General features: G+C 35.9%; 1 protein-coding gene across 3 annotated transcripts in view; it reads right to left on the reverse strand.

Annotated features, from left to right (window-relative positions):
- NUP35 (nucleoporin 35) overlaps positions 1-24,997 on the reverse strand; it is an 89,879-nt gene that overhangs the window by 24,377 nt on the left and 40,505 nt on the right. For 2 of the 3 annotated variants that reach the window (XM_021006395.2, XM_021006393.2), the window contains exons 4-9: positions 22,003-22,063; positions 9,491-9,632; positions 6,914-6,983; positions 5,112-5,240; positions 3,586-3,750; positions 1,485-2,658 (exon numbers count right to left, since the gene is read on the reverse strand). In XM_021006395.2, coding sequence (XP_020862054.1) covers positions 2,581-2,658; positions 3,586-3,750; positions 5,112-5,240; positions 6,914-6,983; positions 9,491-9,632; positions 22,003-22,063 — 645 coding nt within the window. In that variant the 3' untranslated portion in view covers positions 1,485-2,580. Of the gene's footprint in view, positions 1-1,484; positions 2,659-3,585; positions 3,751-5,111; positions 5,241-6,913; positions 6,984-9,490; positions 9,633-22,002; positions 22,064-24,997 lie in introns of those variants that run through there. The other variant, XR_002328195.2, reaches the window with a different exon arrangement.

The raw sequence follows: 24,997 nt of genomic DNA on the forward strand, positions 1-24,997 counted from the left end.
TGCACTTGGGATAACTATATTGAGCTAGAGCTCAAACTGTGCCTTCATGCTTGTTCTTCCCTCCACTGCTTTCCATTATTTCATGGAACAATATTTTTCATATTCTGCTACTACCCTTCATAAAATCTTACAAAGAAGTTGAAAATTATAATCTGATACTGCCCTAGTCTGCCATGTTAGCAAGATCAAGTGTTTTCTGGCCAACTTGGATTATGGGTTCTTTTGAAGTCCTTGTAGCAAATGATTAACTGATTATGCCTCTGAATAAAACTTATCATTGGTGTCACTATCTTTTCTTCCATCTATTTCTCTTATTTAAGCAAAAATAACTTGTCTAAATAAGCTAGGTTGGCACTGTTTATTGGCATACCATATTTTTATCATTTATCCTCTCTTCTAGTTTATTAATTTTTATATTTGCTCTGAAAAGCTTTTACAATTTAAAATAACTCTCATATCAGTTAAGAACTAACTATGTCTTGTTGGTAAAAAAAAAAAATCAGCTTCACTTTGTGATTTTATTTGATTTTTATCATGCAGGGAGCAATTGAGTACCAGGAGCTGTTCAGTTTTAGTTCCTTGACCAGCTGATTCCTGATTGTATAGAACTACGTTGGGTGCTTTGACAAATGTAGGTAAACTGTAAAAAGGTAAAATCATTGAGAAGAGACTGTCTTGGGCAAATATTAAGAGAGCAAATATACAGAGCTTCCTGATTCTTTGTCAAACTAAATAATCATGATGTAAGACTACCCGGTAACAGCTTATAGACTTCACAGATCTCAACTGCAATAATTCAATTGCTTGTTTTTTTAATTTTAAAAATACTAGTCATTATTGTATTCTTTAGGAATATATGAGATAGAAAGAATTATTATGGTATCTATTTATATGGTATAATATAACATTATCATTAAACAACAGACGAAGTTAGCATTTAAATAATGCAAAAGAAAAACAAACTGATTTATATCTCCTAATGTTTCCTATAACAATCTCTTTTCAATGATTTTACCTTCTCACAGTTTACCTATACTTGTCAAATACATAGATAGTTCTAGACAGCTGGTCAAGGAACTAAAACTGGGCAGTTCTTAGTATTAAATTGTTCTCTGTACTGATCTGCACCATTCTAGATAATTGAGACACCAGCTCTATGTGAACACCGAAGTTACAGTTAGAACCTTAATAAACAATACTTAATAAGATTAACTTTTCTTACAATGACACACAGCACTGTAGTAGGGCATTAGCTTTAGACTCAGAAAGACATATACATCCAGCTAGCCAGGTATAAATCATATTTTTTTCTTTCAACTCCAAAGATACTGCCAGTAACTGTAAGTTTCAGAAACAGGTGAGAAGGATTTTGCACACCTATTCTGGTGAGATTTCACTTAAAGTTTTGTTATCTCTTTTTCCTTGTTCCCTTTATGCTGAAGCAAGAAACAGAAGTGCACAAAAGATACAAGCAACAATTTCAGTCAGTTAAAACAGTCCACCAGTGTATTAAATTACCACAAAATCTTATGCATACATACAGCTTCCAATTAAAGATCATAAGTTTAAAAAAAAAAGATCATAGGTACATTTTCTATACATGAAATTCTGATTCTGGATAAACACACTGACCTTACACATATTCTCTTGATTCAAACCCAGGTCCTTCGAGAGCAAGAGTCTAGAGTTCTTCCCATTATGCTATGCTGTCTCCTCTAATACTTTTCTTTAAGGAACAATTGTGTCTTAAAAGAAGCATTAGGGAAGGCAGTATACAGCAAAGAGGAGAATAAGAAGATATCATCAAAATCTGGTTCAGGTGATCCTAGGCAAATCACAAACTTCTGGATCCTCAGTTTTCTCATCAATAAAAGGAAGGGCCAAAAATGGACTAGTTGAACTTAAAGGTGCACAGTTCTCTTCTAAGTCTATGATTTATTACCTAACACTACTTGTACACAATCAACACATACAGAAAAAGACCCAGCCTACATAATCTGTAAAGTTTATTATTAGGAAACATGAATAAAAGGTTAAAAAAGGGCTGTTTCTTGTCTGAAACACACTGAATAATTCATGACAGGGCATATGCAGGCAATGGTAAAGTATTAAATAGTATCCAAATTAAGAGGCCATAATTCAAACTGTTCAATTATAATCCAAGTGTCCTGGCAGAAGTACACCATGTATCCTGGCAGAAGTACATAGTTTTACTTCTTCGTGAAGTCTATTGCCTTCAGAGAAAATGATTAAAAAGCCTCACCACAAAGAGTTATATAACTTACAGTAAACAATGCCTTTTTTATGATTAAGCATGCACCTATCACACCAAGCATTGTAACTTCCTATTTACAAATGTCTGAAGTTTCTTAAAACCATGTCACATCCATCATTTAAAGTGCAAGCTACAAATATGCTGTACTCCTAAAGGGGAAAAAAAAAGGCATTAAAAAAGTCTGATGTAGAGTCCAAATCCTGTCCAAAGTGGTTATATAACTAACCAAAAGGAAACTGGCAGAGCATTCCTAGCTCCAGTCAGGTTTTAGTGTAACACCCTCAAGGGAATTCTTTTCTATAATACTACCAACCAAACATATATTCCATTGCTTTAGATACAAGACTTTCATCTTTTCTCGGAGTTTGTCTGTCAGAAACAACCTAAAAGACACACACAGAGAAAGAGAGAAAAAGACCCACTATTTTAGTAAGCAATTTCTTCAAAACAACTAATTGCATAGTAAATAATTAAACTGAAAATATTAAATGATTTGTTTACTCATTCAACAAGCACGTACTGAACGTCTACTATCTGGCAAGGCACCATGGGGAATACAAAGACAAATAAAACATCATCACCTAACTTCACAGAACTTGATACCTGGGCCATCATATTTTAAAAGGACTAAAATCTGGATTAGTAAAACAGGGTGGCAATGGTTTTATATCTATTATTTCTCCTACTCCACAAATAAAAATTAGTAAATTGAAACAATGAAATATATTCAGAATGAAAAAATCTCCCAGATTTTAAAAAAGGTTAAAGGACAAGCCAATAATCATTACCATTTTATTACCTTTGCTACAGATCTTTTATCTGCTACTATGATAACAGAAATGCAGCTCATCAAACTAAAATGATACCTAACTCCCCAAGGAAGGAGACAAAAATATAGAAGGTAAGGAAGGAAAGAGTCTTTTCATTAATCCAAATCTCATTTTCAAAAAATAACTTTTAAGAAGCAGCTAGGTGGCACAGTGGATAGAGCACTGGCCCTGGAGTCAAGAGGACCTCAGTTCAAATCCGGCCTCAGACACATAACACTCACTAGCTGTGTGACTCTGGGCAAGTTGCAAGTTACCCAACTGCCTCACAAAAAAAATAAATAAATAAAAAACATTTAAGAACATACAGTTGGTTAAATCATCTCCAATGGAAAGGAGAAAGGCATGCCAAAACCATTAATTTAATCACTTTTTAAAAACATATTAAAAAAAAGATTTCAAATCAAGATCTCTTATAAACAAGCTAAAAAAATGCTGTATGTACAGATTAAAAAATATTTTCTTATTCAACTCACAAAATACCTGATAGTCACTAGTAGAAGCTTTATAAGCTGTAGCAAGAGGTCTCATGGTAGAAATTCTAGGAGTACTTGAAGGCTGTACAGGTGTGCCTAAGGTTTTGATTGGTGGTGTGAAGGCTGATCCTGGAGAAGATATGGTGCTTCTATCACAGCTTTCCATAACGCTCTAAAAAAAGAAAAAAAACGCAAAGCTTGACTTAGATCATAAAGCTGAACGGGACTTCAAGGAGTCATCTAGTCCAAATCTTTCATTTCACAGATGAGAAACTGAGACCCTAAAATCATACAGGCAATAAGTAGCAAATTTGGGGTTAAGCCTAATTCCCCTGACTTCTAATCCAATGTTCTTTCCACTTTATCCCTTCTTTAATAGAAATATATCAGTATAAAAATTTAGAGTAAATTTTTTTTAATGAATTCATTAAGATGTCTAGAATATCTTACCTGGTTCAGATTAACTTTTTGAACAACTTCTACATTGAAGTAAACTAAGGCTGTATGGTAAAGAGGCTGGGAATCAGGAGGCCTAGGTTGCAGTAAGGTTCTGCCACTAATTGGCTAACCAACCATGGTAAAAAGTATCACCTTTAATAGGTTTCCATTTCTACAACTGTAAAAGTAAAGAGGTTCCCTTTCCTTGGTATCACAGACAATGAGGTGGAAGGAACTTTAGAGGCCATCTAGTGCAACAATCTTACAGATGCAAAATTATCTGATTAGACTTGATCTCTAAAGTTTCTTCTTAGATCTATGAATCATTATATGAATTCAATCTAACAAGGTCCACGGCATTTGCTAGCCAAGTGACAATACAGTAAAGCCCTACCTTCAATTAAAACAGGATTTCAAACAACCTCAACAAACCTATAACATAGTCATAAAACCAAAAATAAGCAACAGAAGCCTCTGAAAGGCAAATTTTGCCACAAACAAAAAATTCACAAACTTTAATCATTAGGAAAGATGTGGACTACATACAAATACTTTTCTCCATATACCTGTGAGGCTTTCTAATACAGATCAATAAGTAGCTTAAGATGCAGTGACAACAGGAACAAGTTAAAGAGAAGTTATGAAAACATTTAATGTAGAAACAAATAGTCCTAAACACTCTTATTAGACCCAGTATAATTAAAGTATGGCATGGTACAATAATCAATGTTCTTGATCTAATGAGTCATTAAGAAAACATTAAATTATGTTCAGTATTCTCTGCTCTAGGCAGATGTGCAACACGTTTAGAAATATTTCCATCAAAAGTGGTTAAACTTTTTTTTTAAGTTAGGTAAGTTTCATGTGAATGTAGAACACCTTATTTCCCAACATGCTAACATTACTAATAATATTATTGTTATCTTAATTCAGCTTCACTATAATCCACTTTATAGCAAAAGAGACACAACAAGGGCATAAATGACATAACAAAGCTAGTTACAGGCAAAAGCAGCCACAGAAATCAAGAGTCTCAACTCTCAGTTCAGTGGTCTTCCTATGGGCTAGGTTATATACCTGCTTTCAAAAACTTACTTTATCTATACAAGGCTTCACTCCAATCATGATGGACTCTCCAAAAATCCTTCCATCTTTGCTTAAGGCTTTCCGGGCCTGAAGTTTGGACTGATAACGAATGTGCATCCAATTCCCTGTGTTAGACATCTGTACAGATTTCAGTTACAGAAAATATGAGATGGAGTCAAAGCATGAGATTGTATATAAGTGAAATTCCCCAATAAAAATAACAAATCAAAATCATTATTCTATAGTGCTTTGTGGTTTATAAAAACATCCCTCTTAAAGCTATGTGGGGCGGCTAGGCGGCACAATGGTAGAGCTCCAGCCTTGGAGTCAGGAGGACATGAGTTCAAATTCAGTCTCAGACACGACACATACTAGCTGTGTGGCCCTTAACCCCAACTGCCTCACCAAAAAGTAAACAACAACAACAAAAAAAGCTATGTGATAGGCAATATAAGTATTATCTCTATTTTTTTTTTTTGGTTGAGTCTGAGGCAAGTGTCTCAGGCCAGACTTGAACTCAGGTCTTCCTGACTCTTAGGCGAGAGCTCTATCCACTGCACCATGTAGCTGCCACTTATTTCTATTTTAAAAGTAGGGAAATGGAGACTTAAAGAAGTTAAATGGCTTGTTCATGATCACACAGCTTCTTTTTTGACTCTTTGCCCAGTACAGTTTCCATTATACTATGCTGTACCAACAAATTAACAAATGTTTTTTAAAAAGAATTATGGATAATAATAAAAAATGGTCCTATTACACTTAGTAGTACTATACTACTAATTTACAAATAACAAAACTCTATTTCAAATGCCTTTTCCTAAATTCTATTTATATGAATAACATCTTCTTCAAAGAAAGCACTAGTAAATATTTTAAGTGGTGATATTTAAATCTAAAATTATGCTTAGAATAAGTATTTCCATAATTTTAGATCTCTGAAACAACAAAAAAAGTAGACTCAATTAGCTTTACAGATTTAAAAGTTTCTGTGAGGAACTACAGGAGAGGCCAGATCCATGCCTAATTCTCCTATGACTCCCCTGTCCACCTGTCAATAAACCTGCAACAATCATCAATGATAACTGGTATGACTTCATTTATGTAATGAACTCCTGATGAGGATACTCCTTCAATCAATGCAGATCTGCAGCTGCTCTGCCTGGGGCACTGAAAGAGTAAATAACTTGCCCAGGGTCACACAATTTGAATGCATCAGAGACAGGACTTTAATCTGGGTCTTGATGACTCCATGGACAATTCTTTAATCCACTCTGCCACAATGCCTCAACAATAATATCTCAGGTTCACATGGTTCTTTAAGGTTGACAGAAAGCACTTCCTCAGAACAACCTTGAGAAGTACATACAGAAAGTATTATCATCCTCATTTTACAGACTGGGAATCTAAGGCACACAAAGTTTAAATAACATGCCCAGAGTCACACAGTAAATAATGCAAGCAGCAGGATTCAAATTCAGCTCCACTATACTTTGCTTCATGTCAGACCTTTCAGAACTTAAGGAAAACGTCATACCAAAAATAAAATCTTCAAAACCACAGACAAAGAACTGGGAAGGGGCAGGTAGGTGGCACAGTGGATAGAGCACTGGCCTTGGACGCTTGACACTTACTAGCTGTGTGACCTTGGGCAAGTCACTTAACCCTACTGCCCAGCCACCCCCCCCCAAAAAAAGAAAGAAATGGGGAAATATGAGTGAAAACACAACCCTTCTGATTTCTCCTATCCACAATTCATCTTTACTCTTTTAAATTATTTCCCTTCTTTGAAATCTTCTTTTAGTAAAGCTTACCACATGTTTTAATATGTTTCCATACTGTGCAAACTGTAGGAGTATGTAGGAAGCAGATGCTTGAGGAAATCTGAAAAGAACAGAAACCACATTCAACACAATATTAACAATGCAAATACCATCAATCAGTAAGCATTTATTAAGTCATTACCATGTGCCAGACATACACCTTGTGATACAAGGACAAAAGTAAAAGTCTCTACTCTCAATGAGCTCACTAAACTCTTGTGTGGAAAAACAACTGAAAAAATTAAAGAGCTTTAATTGCTAAAAGCATCAGTCTAAGTAAGTTCACTTTTCAAGTCACAACAATCTGGTAAGAAGGGACAGCAACACAAAGATTTTAAGAAGGATCTTAAGAAGAATATCTCCACCCCTTAAAGTAGAACCCCTCCAGCTGCCATGAATTCTCGCATTTCATTCTCTATCAAACACTCCAGTCTTTTTTTTTCTTACCTCTATTTTAAGTGATTCCAAATCCATTCATTTCACAATGAGAACCTTATAATGATATTTAATTATGGCATTCAGATTTGCACAAATTGTAGTACTATAAACCAAAGTATTTTTTCAGAAGGATTCAATCTAAGATTTTCACAGTACCACTGTGGTAAAGTCATGACTCACTTAGCTAGAAAAATGACTGAATTGTCTCAGTTATATACTAAGTGAATAGCCAAAGATCATAAAGTTAACAAAAAAGGTCTCCCACTAATCAAAATATCGAGAAGTCCATGAATTAAAATACGTGCATTTTGCTGGTAGTAGAGTCCTTCAGGTCTTCATTCTAGTTCTATTTATTCTTATTTTAGACACACTTCTAACAGACTTCATCATTATTAGGTCCAGCCCACAGCATATTAAAAGCAACCAGCAAGAGGAAGGGAATGAGAGAGGAGGAGAATACATCTGCCAGAGACATTCAGTTAGTCAATAAACATATATTAAATATTGACTGTGTCCTAAGTGCTGGGTATGAGACAGTATGAGATAGTCACACTAATAATAGGATAATAGAATTACAGGACTACAAGCTGAAAGAAACTTAATTATCATGTAGTTCAACATCTTCATTTTACAAATGAGAAGTTGGGACCCAGAGACATTAAATGATCTGCCTAAGGTTGCACAGCTATTAGGTAGCAGAGATGTGATTCACATTCATGTCCCTTGGATCCAGGACTGACAATGCTCTTTTTTTTTTTCTGGCTAGGCAACTGGGGTTAAGTGACTTGCCCAGAGTCACATAGCTAGTGCTATGTGTCTGAGGCCGGATTTGAACTCAGGTCCTCCTGAATCCAGGGCCGGTGCTCTATCCACTGCACCAGCTAGCTGCCCCAACAATGCTCTTTCCATTTTACCGTGACAGCAGAAAGAAGTAACAATTTGACAGTGATGGAGGAGATGTGAAAAAAATTATAAAAAATCAGAAATGAACCAAAAGATCACAGCATTCTGGGATCGACTAAGCATCCACCTCAAGATACCTTAAGAATAACTTTATTGTAGTAGAAGACTAGTATTAAGGATAGCCCCATGTTACCCTGAAAAAGTTAAATAATGTTCAGTATAATTTACTGAACCAGGAAAATACATTAAATAACTGAGAAATAATTCCATAAAAATGGTTAACATAAAATGTTTTGGCACTTAAAAATGTTGTTATCCTGAAAATGTCATTATATGGAACACTTTATTCCAAGATGAATAAATAAGGTATTCCTATAATATGGAATGAGGCAAAAAAATAACAAATGAAAAATGGGGAGGCTAAAGATAGAAAATGTTTCCAAGTGCTTCAAGCAATCTACCCAATTCATAGTGACATAATCATGTTACTGACATTGCTGCTACTGAACTGAAGATTTTTGTTCAGAAGTTGAAATTCAGTTATCAATGTACTGGCATTTCATGATTAAAAGAATATAAAGATTCAAATACAAAGAACCTAGTTTCAATTATTACAAATACAGGCTTGAATGAGGAAAATTCTTGGTCTTTCTGAAAAAAAAATGAGAGAATGAAATAATTCTGATTTTATGTTATATTACTCTAACATCAACTGACTTCCAAAACTCATGCGGTAAGTTTCAGTATTTTTCTGGCAACTGTTTTCAAAAAACAACCAATCTCTTATCTGTTCAGCTACTTCATTTTTACTGATATGTGATGACTAGATAAATGTGCATGCTAGGTGTTACGTTATATATATTTACATAATTGTCATGATTTTTATGCCAATTTTGTTGCTTCAAAATTATGTATGAAATAGAAGGAAGAAGTTACTGGAAAGTGGGCAAAATGACTCTCTGGAATTAAGACTCAATCATAGATGAGGGCATAGTAAGTCAGACACAGTAAGAAACCAAATAACAGCCACATAATTCTAATCCAAATTTAAAATAAATGACTAGGGATATATCTATTTTCCCACACTAAAATAAGGTTACACACTTGATTAATAAAATACATTAATTGTTGAATATTTTTAAGACAACAAAATAAGGAAGTAGTTTAGTTCTTTGCCCAAAAATAAAAAAGCTTAAGGCAGAGACCCAAACGATGAAAATCTCTTACCCAAATACAGTTACCCAAGTGTCATCAAGGTGATCTTCTGAAGTCAGGGAATCTCCCTGAGTATAAAAGGGATCCAACTGAGCAGGAGACAGAGTAGTCTTTCGTGGCTGACCAATATTTGCTGGACTGAACACGCCTGAACCTATTATTAAAAGATAAGTTAAATTCCAATGTGATCGATTCATTTTATTTGAAATCTATGTTTTAAATGAAAAATAGCACATAAAATTATGCAAAATTTATTAAAAGAACTTTAATCAAAAAAAGATATTTGTGAACTTAATAGTTAAAAATTTGAAACTTATAGAAAACAAACGGTTAAAAATAATTTTCAGTGTTATTTCATAGTATTTTCATTTTTGCTAAATATGAATTACATTCTCCATGAAGTCCTTCCTGACCATTTTCATTTTTACTATCACTATAACTTGAAAAAAAAAAGTCAGAGGTACTAGAGAGCACAACTAGATCTAGGCAGCAAGGATACCTTGTTCAAGGAGCCTAACACTTCTCAGCCATCCCTGTACCTATTCTAGTGTGGGGTCAAGGTTCTACACCTTGCATGTGCTCAAGAGGGCAGAAAAACAATGGACAGGCAATGAATTAATCCTATGGTTCTCTTATCCTTTTTTTTTCCCTTGAAAACTGAAAAGTCCACCTGGCTCCCAAATGTGGGGGCTTGTTATTATATTTAAAACAAATCTGTTGCACTTTGATGCAATGCTGTGCACATTATTCAACAAATACTTATTTACTAAGAGCTTACTCCTTGCAAGTCACCAGAAGAGATATAAAGATAAGTAAGACATAATACCTACTTTAAACAAGGTTACAATGCAAAAGGGATAAAACATACAAATAAATAAGCATAATACAATAAGCACATAAAAAGAACACAAATAAATTAGAGACACATAAGAAGAATATAATGAAGTAGAGGTGATTTCTAAGTAGGATGGGAAAGACTTCAAAAGTCACCTAGTCCTACTCTCTCATTTTGTAGAAGAGGAAACAGAGGCCCAGAAGGCTTAAGTGACATGCCCAAGGTCACACAAGTAGTGAGTACCAGAGCTAGAATTTGAAATCCAGGCCCTCTGACTCCAAATCTAGCATTACTAAAGCTTTAACACCAGGGAAGATTCTATGACAGAGAAGGCATTTGAGTTTGGTTTTGAGGGTTCAGTAGAAGAAGGTCAACAGGTTAAAAAAAATCACTTTAAGCAAAGGCACAGGATTGTGAAAGGATTTTCACAAGGACCGTGAAAACTTCAATTTGATATGAGGGAAAGAGGTAAGTAAGAAATAAGGAATAGAAAGACTGGTTGGAATCAGTACAGGTCTTTGAATGTCCAGGCTAAGAAATAGGGACTACGTTCAATATACAATGTGACCTGATCCCTATTCCCTTGGGGAGGAAAAGGAAACTTGGGGGAGGCAAGGGAGATGATGGATGTTAAGGATTTGATGGGCTCTCACAGGGAAGCTGGATTAAACATGTTCTGCTTGAACAAAAAAGGAAAGACACAGAAGCAACAGGTGGCAGCTGAAAAGGATTAAAATTAGGCTTAAGGTAAGGGGAAACTTCCTGATAATTAGAGCTCTCCAAATGTGAAATGTACTATTTTGGGCAGTGGTGAGTTCCCTCCCCCTAACCCACAGACTTAAGTAGAAAAGCAAACATACCCCTTTTGTCAGGTATGTTGTAGATAAGTTTCTTATGCAGGTACAGGTTGGACTAGATGGCCTCTCAGATTCTTTCCAACTTGGAGATTCTGTGATCAAGACCTGTACATTAGGAAGTATTGCTTCTGTCTGTGATACACAGCATAGACTCATGGAAGGAGAAAGGATATGGAAAGTTTTGTTAGAAGACAACTGCAATAGCCCAGGAGAGAAGTCATCATTATCAGAATTAGAAAGGTAGAAGGTACTGGTAACAAGAGGGACAAATGTGAGCCACACTGAGGAGGCAAAATGAATAGAACTTGGCAATCAATTGGGTGTGGGGAACAATGAAGAGGGAAAAGTCACAGATGATTACAATGCTGAAAACATGGATAACTAAAAGACTGGTAGTACAACTAACAAAGTTAATAAAGTCAGGAAATACAGCAGGGTTAAGAAAAATGAAATCACTTCAGTTTCTAGGTGTCTAGAATTTCAGATACTCTTAAAAATTAAAAGAAAAAACACATATAGTGACAATGAGATAGTCCAAAAAACCTCTACAATTTTACGTATGAACCTATGTAGAAGCCTAGGCTTTTTTACAACAAGCTGTCTCTGCTCTAAATCAGCACTTCATAAACTGTGGGTCGAGACCACATATGGGGTCATGAAAAATTTGGCAACAGTAAAAGGTTTCTGAAAGCCCAACAACCAAAAATTCATTCAAAATCAAACACACAATGAATGTCAGGTGTTTCTGACAGCACCTGCTCATGTTGCATCGAGCAACTTCACAGGAACCTTGGTCACGAACACAAAGCATGTGCACTGTGCATGCCTTCAGGCCAAACACAGCCAAGGAAGGCTGACCAAACTCAAAAAGGGGTCCTGAGTGGAAAAAGTTTAAGTCCTGCTCTAAATAAATCCCTTCCTCCTCCATGCACCTCCTCCCTTTTCTGGAGTCTCCTATACCTGGAATTCAGGCATGCAACCTCATTAAATAGGACTTCCCAGACTATCAAAGAAGTAGAAAATCCTGCCTATTTGAGACCTTGAGCCCTCTGCATAAAAACCCTGGATCTTGCACACATGCCAGAGATCCCCTGTTATACAGGAAAGAACCCAGAATTATTCACACCAAACTATGACTGATAAGAACTTAGGTGCCAAGTCCAAAGAACACCTCTTAGAAGAATCATTGTTCTACTTCCTCCATCAGCTATAGCCCAAAGATTATCTTAACCAAGGCCCGGATGTCATTCTGCTGGCTGATCACAATGGTGATGAACTCTTCTAGAAACTGGATTATATTCTTGTCCCTCCAGTGACCTGTGATCTGGATGTCTTTGTCCCTCTCCTCCGTCTACAAGATGCCTCAAAATAAAGCTACAAGTCTTCCTTTTCATGTGTGTTAAAACATACCAATTGGTCAATTCCTCTTATGCCTCTTCTGTGGAAACTGCTAAGCCCCAAAAAAACCAGAGATTCAAACAGAACTATTCTGAATCCTCAAGCAAGCTACAGTGCAAAGAAAATTAGATCTAGAGCCACTTATTACTTGTGTGATATTGGACAAATTACTTATCTGAGCCTCAGTTTTCTCATCTGACAAATAAGCGAATTAGACAAGAACACTTCTAAGGCATGTGCCAGCTCTAAATCTATATGATCCTACAAGCTTAATAAATCAACAACTCTATCACAAAACTTAAGTGAATATTGAACACTTACCTCTAATCCATAACAAAAAAATCTGACTGGAATGTGAAGCTATTCCAGCTCTTCCTGCAACAACAGTCCCTAATAGGACCAAACATTCATTTAAGCTAATGCTAAATATTAATGTAATTAAATGTTCCATTAACTACTACAATGTCTCATTAACCAGGATCTCCCAATCTTCCTTGTATAAAAAACGCCTTCCCTAAAACTGGCATCTTATATCTCCCCAAGGACATTCGTTACTCAGTGAAGCCTTCCCAGATGACCCTTGCCAGAAGTGATCTCTTATATTGATTTCATAAAACTCTATTCCTCCTATGCACTAATTTTTATTTATCTATACATAAGCAAATCCTTCCTCCAACATTTAATGTGTGACCCTGGGCAAGTAACTTAACCTCCACTTGCCTCAGTTTTATCATCTGCAAAATAGGAATAATAACAACATCTATACCTCCCAAGGTTGTTGTATGGATCAATCAATCAACATTTATTAAGCACCTACTATATGCATGCACTGTGCTAACCACTGGATCAAATGAACTAATATTTGCAAAATACTTTGCAAATCCTCCCCTAACATTTCATTTTTCCCTGCCTTAATTCTTCTGCAAACCTATTCTTCACCCTCACCATTAATGGCAATCTCTCTCCTCAATACTTCACCAGGCAACCGCCCCTTGTTCTGGCTGGACTCTCCTCCCAACCTCAACTTTTTTTTTTAAGGCAATGGGGTTAAATGACTTGCCCAGGGTCATACAGCTAGTGTTATGTGTCTGAGGCTGAATTATGCCACCTACCTGCCCCCCCAACTTCAACTTCTTAATGAAGTAATTTAACTCTCCACTATTCTCTACTCTTGAATCCCTTGTCCTATAAACCCTTAAGGTTAAACTCCCAACTCCAGATTACTTCTATCACCATCCCATCTCCTCCAGATGAATGGAGGTCTCATGGGTCTAATTATCAACTCTTTGCTGATAACTCCCCGAATTATAGATCCAGACTCAGTCTTTCTATCCCCGTGAATGTCCTAGAAACATACTAAATTCAACATGCTCAAAATTGAACACATGATCTTTCCCCACCAAACTTCCTTATTTCTACCAAAAGCACAACCATTCTTCTAGTCTCCCCAGTTTAAAACTGTGGCATTATCATCAACTTCTCAGTCTTCCTCACCTCATATACCAATCAATTGCCAATTTTGGCATTTCTACCTCCACGATACCTCTTACATCTAATCCCTTCTCTCTACTCAAACAGCTATTACCTTAATTCAAGTCCTCATTACCACTCACCTAAATTATTAGAAGGGCTTCCTTGCTTCAAGTCTCTCTCCAGTTCACCCTAACTTAAAAATAGTTAACAAAGTAAATTTCCTTAAATACTGATCTAATCATGTCACTCCTCTACCTAATAAACCCCAGTGGTTCCCTATAACCTTTAGGATGAAATATAAACTTCTCTGTTTAGTTTTTAAAACCTTGGCCCCAAACTTTTCAACATCACTTCCCTTACTCTGCCCACACCAATACCCTCTGATCTGGCTTTTTCTCTGTTCCTCATACATAGCATTCCATTCCCCAGCTCTAACTCTACCTCCTATCTCCATGCCTTTGAATCAGCTCTCTCCAATGTACTTTATTTCGCCACCTCTGCTTCACTGAATCCCTCTATTCCTTCAAATGCACCTCAAGGACCACTTTCTAGCCTTTACTGATTCCAACAGCTGCACTTAGTGTCTTCCCTCTCCAACTACACTGAATTTAACTTTATATTTATTCTCTTTACATTTATACATGAACTTGTATCCCCTGTAAACTCCTTGGGAACAAAAACTATTTCATTCTTTATATTTATATTCCTAGGACATAGCCCAGTGCTTGGTAGAGAACTGGTACATGATAAATGCTTGTTGACTATTCACCCCAAAGAAGACTTGGGAGATAACAGAGGCCTTCAGTACTTGAAAGGCTGCCATGTGGAAACATGAATGAGCTTCATTTTGCTGGGCCTATGAGGGCAAAAGTAGGAGTTGCAAAGGAGTAAATTTAAGCTTGTTGTTGGGGAAAAAAAACAAAAAACCTTTAAAACCTAGTGCTACCAAAAAGCAGAATGAAGGGTCTTGAAAAACAGTGTATTCTTCCTCAAAGGAGACCTTCAAACAAAGTTTAGATGACAACTTGTTGGGTATATTATAATGAGGATTTTTATTTTCAGGCAAGGGTTGGAACAATACGACTGTTGAAGTTTCTTCAAACTCTCAAAATCTGTTATTCTCTGATCTAAAATCACAGGTCTTTAATTTCATGACATTCATTTAAAACAATATGATGATAACTGAGTACAAAAAAATTTAGAGAATGAAAAATACACATAAACAAAAGTTCCTACAAGAGTCATACCCCTAATTTATAGAAACAGAAAAGGCATTTTACTCTAAAGTCAATCAAAATATCCAAGTACTATATTAATACAAAAAAAAAAGCAATGTTTAGCTGTACTGTATTTTGTAATGACCCTTAAGAAGGCTCAAAGTTAGAGGGCCATTATGACTTTTAAAAATAAATCAAAATCAAAGTTAAATTAACAAGCAGTCTTATTACTGCCCTGTCAACTACTCTGAAGAAATATAATTACTTATAAATAATCTAAAACCATTTACATAACTTTAACATAATTGCTTTTTAAAAAATGTTTAATTGCTTCACTGATTCTACATCCTTTCAATCAGACTTTCTGGTATACACATGCTATGCTTTACAAAAGCTGAAAATTAAGCATACGTATTTACAAACCATGTTAAATTGGACAGTAATGTGTCTCTCTTGATAAATCATAACTTAAACACCCTTCACAAGATCAAACCAAAGCAGAAGGCAAAGGACCAATTCAGGAAAATGAGCTATTTTTCAAAATTCATTTGAAATAGCAGAATAGATCATTTCAAAATAAGGACTACTGACCTAAAAGTCAGTCAGGAGCAATCAATAAACATTTAATAAGCATCTGCTATGTGCCAGGAATTATGCTATGTACTGGAGATACAAAAAGGGTGAAAGAGAATTCCTGCCCTTAAGGAGCTCACAATCTAAAGGGCAAGACAGCAAGAAAACAAATAGGTAGAAATAAGCTACATGTAAGCTAAAAAGGAAATCATTAAAGAAGAGAAGGCACTAGAATTTAGAGGGGTTGGAAAAGGCTTCCTACAGAAGATGGGATTTCAGTTTAGATAGGACTAAGAAGCAACCAAGGAAGCCAGTAGGCAGAGATGAGGAAGGAAAGACTTCTAGGTAGGAAACAACCAGAGAAAATACCAGAGCTGAAAGATCACTAATATAATTAACCACTTTATGAAACCACATAAATAGAAGTCAACACCCTCTGCAAATTAACAGAGCAAGGAACAAAAACGTGATCAAAATGGACTAAGCTGCTCTAAGAATCAGCTAACTTCTAAACCTTAAGTTAGACACAACAAAAAGCCTATAAGATACATCTTTTATAAGTAATCAACTACAAGTATTCCCTAAGATTTTTTACATAACAACAGTGAGTAAAGACAAGAGCTCACTCCATCTAGTTCCCTAAAAAGTAAAGGGTTTCCCCAATCCCTATAGTATCTTCTTGCCATGAGTTAGATGACCTCCACCAAAACTGGCAAGAGAAGGGTTAACAATGTATTCCCAGCACAGCATCATTCACTTACCATTTTGCCCTAGAAACAATGGTAGTTTCCAGGTTTAGTTCCCAAACCACAAAGCATATTGCATTTGTAATGAAACTATGGGAAAAGCACAGCATGTAGATAGAATCAGAGGAACTGAATTCTCTACTATTTACTACCTGTATAAATTTGGAATGGTCATTTGACCTCTTGGAGTTTCAGTTTCCTCATAAGGGAGTTAAACTAGATTACCTCTGAGGTCCTTTTCAGCTCTAAGTTTAACATCCTATTACTGTGTGTTTGCAGTATGGTTAAAAACATCTTCTGGGGGCAGCTAGGTGGCGCAGTGGATAAAGCACCGGCCCTGAAGTCAGGAGGACCTGAGTTCAAATTCGGCCTCACACCAAACACTTGACACTTACTAGCTGTGTGACCCTGGGCAAGTCACTTAACCCCAGTTGCCTAAAAATAAAAAAAAAATCTTCTGTAGTTTAGGCTGCTAATGTAAGTATCACCTGTAATATTCCATATGGACATGTATTCCAAATTCCAAATAAATGAGCAGGGAGACTGCCAGACTCAAGGTGAGTGATAATTGTCATAAAACCTCTTTACAACTGGTCAGCACCAGTTTTCTTATTATTAATAACATACTTCTGTAGCACTCTAAAGCTTTCAAAGAGCTTTCCTCACAAAAGTCTTGGGAAGTAGGTAGTGGCAGTATTATTACCTCCATTTTATAGAAGTGAAAAAAAAAAAACCCTGGCTCAGTGAGGTGAAATGATTTGTCAAAGGTCAGGAAGAAACTAAGTGTCACAGCCAAAACTCAAGCTCAGATCTGACTTCAAATCTAGTGCTCTTTTCATTGAGTAACACACTACACTTCCATTTAAAGTCTTTTCCCAACTACAGTAAAATCTATCCAGAGAGAAGCAAGGATACCCACTCTCCCCACTATTATTTGATACAGTTTTGGAAATGCTAGCAATAACAATAAGACAAGAGAAAGGAATTAAAGAAATAAAGACAGGTAAAGAAAAGATAAAACTATCCTTATTTGCTAATGATATGATGGAAAACACTAGGGAATCACCAAAGATATTGTGACAATTAATTGCTTCAGCAAAGTTGTAGCCTACAAAAATCATTAAAAAATCACCAGTGTTTCTAAATAATAACAAAAAACAAGAAGCAATAATAGAAAGGGAAATCTCATCACACATAACTACAAAATGCATGATATATCTGTGGATTGACCTCTCAAAGCACACAAAAAACTTATATAGCTTCAATTATATAGCGCTCCTTAAAGACATAAAGAACTTAAACAGCTGTAGGAATAATCTGTGCTCACTGCTAGATCATGCCAAAATAATAAAAATGGCAACACTACCAAAAATAACCTACATTTTTATTGCTCTATTAATCAAATTACCATGGGGATACTTTACAGAACTTAATAAAATAATAACAAAACTCATTTGGAAAACCAAAAGATCTAGAAAATCAAAGGAAATGATAAAAAGGAGGAACGGGAAACAGTACATCCAGATGTCAAATTATATTCTAAAGCAGCAGTCATCAAAATCATCTGGTATTGGTTAAAGAACAGAGAGATAGATCAATGGAACAGATTAGACAAGGGAGATTCAGAAACAATATAACCAGTCCAAGTCACACATGAAAAAAACACACACTATAACATATCAAACAAATGGCCATTCAGCCTCTGCTTGAAAACATCTTACAATGGGGAAATTCATCATTTCAACTCATGACACTTTGGGTCAGTTCTAACTGTGGGAATTTTTTCCTTAAACCATGCCTAAATCTATCTCTCTGCATCTTCCATCAATTTCTTCCTTCAGGGGCAGAACACAATTAGTCTAACTCCTCTTCTACATGGCAGACCTTCAAATACTTGGAGACAGCTATCATGTCCTTTCAATCTCTCCTCCCCCCCAAAAAATATACCAGTCCCTTCAATCAATTTTCAAATGACAGGGATTTAAGGTCCTTCACCACTCCAGCTTATGAACATCTTTCTTAAACTATGGTGCCCAGAACTGAACACAATACTCTGAATGTGGGCTGACTTGGGCACAGTACGTAACTATCACAGATTTTTTTTCTAGAAGTTATGCCGCTCTTAAAGCAGGCCAAGAAGATCACGTAATCTTTTTTTGACTGCCCCATCATACTGCTAAATTATATTAAGCATGGAGTTCATTGAAACCCCTAGATTTTTTTCAGACATAATCTGTATATCTCTCCTCTCCATGAGGGATGTTAGACTACAGACATAGAATGAGGAATATTCTATCAAATGTGGTCAATACATCAATCTGTTTTTTGCTTTACTCAGTTACTTTTTTACAGGAAGGGTTCTATTAAGGATAAGCATATTGTTTTCTAAAAGCACCAATAAATTTTTTTTTTAATCAGAGAAGCAGAAAAAAAACCCCAATAGCGATGAGAATCCAGGTGGGCTACTGCATCAATACTGAAGGTTAACAGAAGCTACTACAGCAGGGATAGCAGAGATTAAAAGTAAACAAATTGATATCTAAGAAGAGTGCCTGAGAGAGAAGAGAAAAGAGCTCTCTGCAGGTTAGAAGGCAAATAACCACTTCTTATCCTCAGTAAATCCTCCAGCTATCTGTGCTAAAGAGCTAAATCTCTAAGTTATCCCAAAGGCTTCCTTACCCAGAAAGTATCATTCTTCAGAAATCATAATAATTTTCTACTGTAGCTAAAATAAGATTACCATTAATTTTCAATTTCAGTTATAATAGTCACTACTCTGCCAAAATGGTCTGCATAAAATAGCAATGAATACTACCATAAGGTGATGTCCAATTTTCTACTTTCCATACTTTCTAACTAAAATTAATATATTATATGGGGATTTTCATTTATTTGTGCTAATTTAGGGGAGACAGAAAATCTCGCTCCTCTGAATCTAACACCAATCTCATCCACTCCTTAAGATTCCAATTCCTTAGTCTCTCCAAATTTCTCTCAGTTGTTTGTGTGGGGAGTGGGGGAGGGGGGTGGGTGTGGGTGTGTGTGGGTGTATATAAAACCACTTATATAACACATTCCCTCCTAGTTCAACACAAATATAACTTTTCCTTCTTTTAAATCACATCTCATTCACCTCTGCCTGTATGTCTTTTCCACAATTTTTTTGGTCAAATCTTGTAATCAAAGTCATAGCTGATGCAGCAGTGGCTCCAAGTGGCTGATAAGGCTTTGTATATTTTCTTTATCACAGTTCTTACATTTTTCAGAGATGGCTAGCTCTACTAAGGGATCCTCCACAAGCTAGTGTGCTGGAAAGAATCTCTTAACATTAGCTTGCTTTGCTGACCTTTGATTTTGGACTTCCATACTTACCTTGAACTCCATTAAAAGAAAAAAAATTCAGTATCACATAGAATTGGAAATACACCAGAGTTAACCTAATATACTTTCAGAGTGACATCCAAGTTACCTCCTAATAAGCTGCTGAGCTTGTTTCAAACTTCAAACCCTGGGGCAGCTAGGTGGCACAATGCATAGAGCACCAGCCCTGAAGTCAGGAGGACCTGAGTTCAAATGCGGCCTCAGACCAAACACTTGACACCTACTAGCTCTGTGACCCTGGGAAAGTCACTTAACCCCAACCGCCTAAAAAAAAATTTCAAACCCTTAACAGAGTCACTGGAGCTGGAAAAGACCTTATAGATTAATGGATCTAACCCCTTCTATGACAGATGAAGAAAGTGAGCCACAGAAAAGTTGAACGACTTAAATGACAAGGTCACTTGGCTAGTTAGTGCCTGAGGCAGAATATGAATCCAGGTCTTCCTGAGTCCCAGTCTAGCATTCAAGGCCCTACTTCACATTTCCTTCTGTTCTGAACCTGTTATCATAGGTTTCAACCTACATTATCTGCACCACCGAGCCACAGATTCAGTAGATAATAGCACCAACAATGCTACTCCCATTACCCAAGCCTTTATTCGTCTCTACTGAATTTACCTGCCCAATGCAGAGTGACACATTTCAGTTTCATCCTATCCCAGATCCTAGGATGGCCTCACTCTGACCCTAATCCAAGACTCCCAGTAAGAACTTCAAGCTCTTAGAAGTGTCTTATCCAGTCCTGTTCTATCTAGTCAGTCAAAACCTGAGTCTAAGACCTATAATTCTTGCCACATCTCTCCATATACAGACCCAACAATTGACATTAACCACCTACTCTCCCGTACCCATAGGAGAAGTGTGCATGCTTATCCAGGTAGTCTGACCAATCCTCACCTTAGGTACCTCCCAAATTGATAGGATTTAAAACTAGAAGGAACATTACAGCAATCTAGAGCTAATCAAGTCCAACCCCACAATTTTATAGATAAGGAAACTAAGCCTCTGCAAAGCAGAGTGACATGACCAAGGCTATATAAGTAAGTAGTAAAAGAGCCAGAATTGAATCAAGAATTCCCGCAACTCCATAATCAGGTCTTTTTCCAATATGTCATGCTATTCTCCATTCTCTTAATATTCTCTGAAATCTTTAATACTCAGTCATTTTGGGGCTAAGACCTTTTGTTGAACCAGACACTTTTTCCAAATTCTTATCTAGCCCCTATCAGTCTATCTCAAAAATATGAAGATTAATTGTTATAAGATCACCAATCTCCTTGAAGTTAAAAAAAAAAGCAGATTTCAATACACAATCAAAGAGGATATCATTATCTTGCTAAATCATGAAATGACATGGATTCGTAGAATTTTAGCACCAGAATGGAAATTAGAAATCATCCAGCCCAATCTCTTCATTTTCTAGATGAAGAAACTGAGGCTCAGAGAGGAAAAGGTGACTTGCCCTAAATAACAAAGCTGCAAGGTAAAAGAGCCAGGACAAGATTCCATGTCTCCTAACTCTTAATGCAATGTTCTTTCTATTTTGCCAGTTTCTCTTACAGCTAGGAAGTTTTTCTCAAGAAAAAAGAAATGTATATATTAGGCAATCAAAAGTCACTGTTCATCTATACTTAACAGCAGGTAAAAAGAATTTCAATTCCAAAAAGAAAAAAAAAATTCAAGTCAAATAATTACTGGTTTCATCATACATACAAACGGGGCAGCCAAGTGGCGCAGTGGATACAGCACCGGCCCTGAAGTCAAGGGGACCTGAGTTCAAAGCCGCCCTCAGACCAAACACTTGCCACGTACTAGCTGTGTGACCTTGGGCAAGTCACTTAACCCCAACTGCCTCACTTAAAAAAAAAAAAACACCATCATACATACAAACAAGGGACAACTGGAAATTACCTTAAAAGGCCCATATCCTTTTGCACTAAGCTAAAAAAAAAGAACATTGATTTGTAAGATATGACCAAGGTCTGGAATGTAAAAGAAAAGGTCTGGTAACATCACTATTCTTTAACGTAAGGAAGATAGCTACCTGTTCCTGGGGAAGCTGGCATAACTCCAACCAAGGGGCTCTGCATTACTGAAATGTTGGGCTGCATTAAAAGAAAAGACATAAGTTAAGGGACAAGGGTTTTTTTCATTATCTAAAACAAGTTCTGAATACTTCACTTCAGAAAGGTAGTATTTATTATTACAAGCCTAAAGACAATTCAGAATATTCACAACTAGTATATTACAAGTATTTTCCTCCAGGAGAGAATCAGGAGGCACAGTAAATAGCAAGCATTGAACATCATAAACATTAAATTGACTAGACTAAAAAGAGAAGCCTGGTTACCAATGTGAGAGCCCTTTCAGTCACTGGTCTGTCTGAAGTCAGCTAACTAGAGCAAACATCAAAAATTATCATCAAATTAAATAAGACAACATTGTAAACAACTACAGTAGTTTTAACCTCACCTCTTCAAGTAAGAAGATAGTGAAAAATAAGAAATGGAAAAAATCAATCTTAATTATCACTATTTCCTATAAAAGTTTAACGAATATAAAGGTGACCACGGTAACGAAGCCAGAAGAACCAAGAAATTGCCTTAGCCAGCAAACACTTTGTTTTGATAAGCAAAAGGTAATATGGGCTTAGATGACAAATTCATTTGTAAAATACGCCAAAGGAAGATGGCAGAAGGCTATAAGCATTATAACCTCTTAATTAAAAATAAGCATTGCCCCAGAAAGCTTGGCTCATCTGGCCCATATCATCCCAAGGGTATTCAGATATCAAACTGGCAGGAGGAAAACAAATAAAAGAGAAATACAACAAATTTGTCAGCATTTCTATAACTACTCTCATCAATGACACGATAGTGGATAACCAGCACATTCAATTCTTAGCACCTAAGTCTTTGAAGTGTGAAGAAGTCAAACTGGCACAAGGACTGGTGAGTACATACCAAGGAAATATATGCTGAAGATTACACAAATTTGAAAATACTTGAGTTCTCTCAAAGGATGCAAAGAATGAAAAAAATTAAAGACAACACTGCCAAAAATGGCAATTAAGATATCACTAACTACTAGGCCATATGTCTATTTTTTTAATCTTTACAAAATCTTTATGAAAATGATTTTCTCTTAGTAGCCTGGTAACTGAAGTGCTCACAAAATAACAAATTCATTAAAATGGCTCTGTGGCACAACTAAATAATGAATCGATCCCAGATAGATATATGCCAGAAGAATAGCAACATTCATTCATTCATTCATTCATTCATTCATTCATCCACTCAACAAGCAAAAAATGAAAAGTCCCTACTCTCTACTAAACACTGTATTGGAGGGAGACGAATATAAAATAATTTTGCAAGTATCCTGAATTCAGCACTCCATCTACTACTGAATAGAAGACTCAAAGATTCATAGAAATAGAGACAAAAAGATATTAGTAGAACTTTTCTGAATTTCTTTCCTTCCCTTGGAAGAGTCAGTTTCCATCTGATTGACTAAGTCCCAAGTACTATAACTGTTAGTTGGTTAATACAAAGATACGATGAACTGCTAATACTGAAACTAAATTTTATTTAGCAAAGAATCTAGGCCCAGAAAAATTCTGCAAAGTCAATCTGTAATTCACAGACTAAAATTTGGCAGAACACAATCTCCATAAACGCAACTCAACTCAGGAAATTAGGCTACTAGTCCTGGAAGAAGATACCCAAGTACTTTATGCTCTCTCCTATATAGCTATCTAACTTGTCTATGTAGAAATGAAACAAATGTTTGGGAGGTCAAAATGAAAAAAGAGAATGTCTGAAATAAAGAACAATTAGACAGATAGGTAGGTAGATAGAGATACACACAAACAATGGGAGAGTAAAAAGTAACAATGAGATGTGTATTCTACACATAAATGTTTTTAAAATAAATATTAATGAACTGTGTTAACACATTATCCATAACAACTGAAGAGTATATTGCTTCTAAATTTTTCATTAATTTTTACACGATAGTTTGGTGCCCTCATACATTTTTTCTTACTTCTCATTTGATTTTTTTGTGTCCATGTGTAAATAATACAAGATTTATGCTCTAACAGATCAAACATCTTGAATCACAGGTATCCCTAAATCCTAAACTGTTACCATCATGATCAGAATGATTTATGAGGACTCCTACTGTCAAAGACTTGGGCAAAGCAATAAGCCTTAACTCCAGGCCCACAGCTTCAAATGTCCCTTAACAGCAAAAAATACTAAGAATTCGATATACAATAGCTTCTCCTTGGCTCCTTTGAATTTTTCTATGAAAAGATAACCAAAGTGGTTTCTCCCTCCTTCAACTGCTTAAGGTTTCATCCATTAAAGTTGCTAGAAGGAAACTGTTTCTTGATCAAAAAGATCCCAGCGGAATTCTTTACAGAATGCTCCCAAGAAACTGTACCGTCCATTTCTGTATTTGAATAATATCTTTGGGTTTCCCTTTAGGCATTAGAGACAAAACTGGAACATAACTGAAATAGGCTAAGTGAAAGAAGCACAGAATTTAAAAATTGGAAGGGATTTCGGAGACCACCTTATAAGAGCCATTCCCCAATAGATAACTGGCCAAAGGATATGAATAGGTAATATTCTGAGGAAGAAATATGAGTTATCAACAACCAAATGACAAGATGCTCAATATCACTATTAATTAGAGAAATGCAATTAAATTAATTCCAAGGTTCCCTCTCACACTCAGTAGAATGGCAATGATGACAATAAAAGAAAAATGACAATTGTTGGAGAGAATGTAGAAGAACAGACACATTAATTCTATGCTATTAATGGAGCAATGAATTGGTCCAGCCATTCTAGAAACCAATTTAGAAGAAACTCACTAAACTAAACTAAATTTTCACTAAGCTATGTAAAATCTTATTGCCTAACAATACTACTAGACCTATACTCCAAAGAGATCACAGAAAGGGAAAAAGGGCTCATATATACAAAATTGTTCATAGTAACTCTTTTTGTTGTCACAAAGAACTGGAA

Source organism: Phascolarctos cinereus, unplaced genomic scaffold, assembly GCF_003287225.1.
Source record: "Phascolarctos cinereus isolate Bilbo 61053 unplaced genomic scaffold, phaCin_HiC Scaffold_726;HRSCAF=1367, whole genome shotgun sequence".
Taxonomy (NCBI): Eukaryota; Metazoa; Chordata; class Mammalia; order Diprotodontia; family Phascolarctidae; genus Phascolarctos; species Phascolarctos cinereus.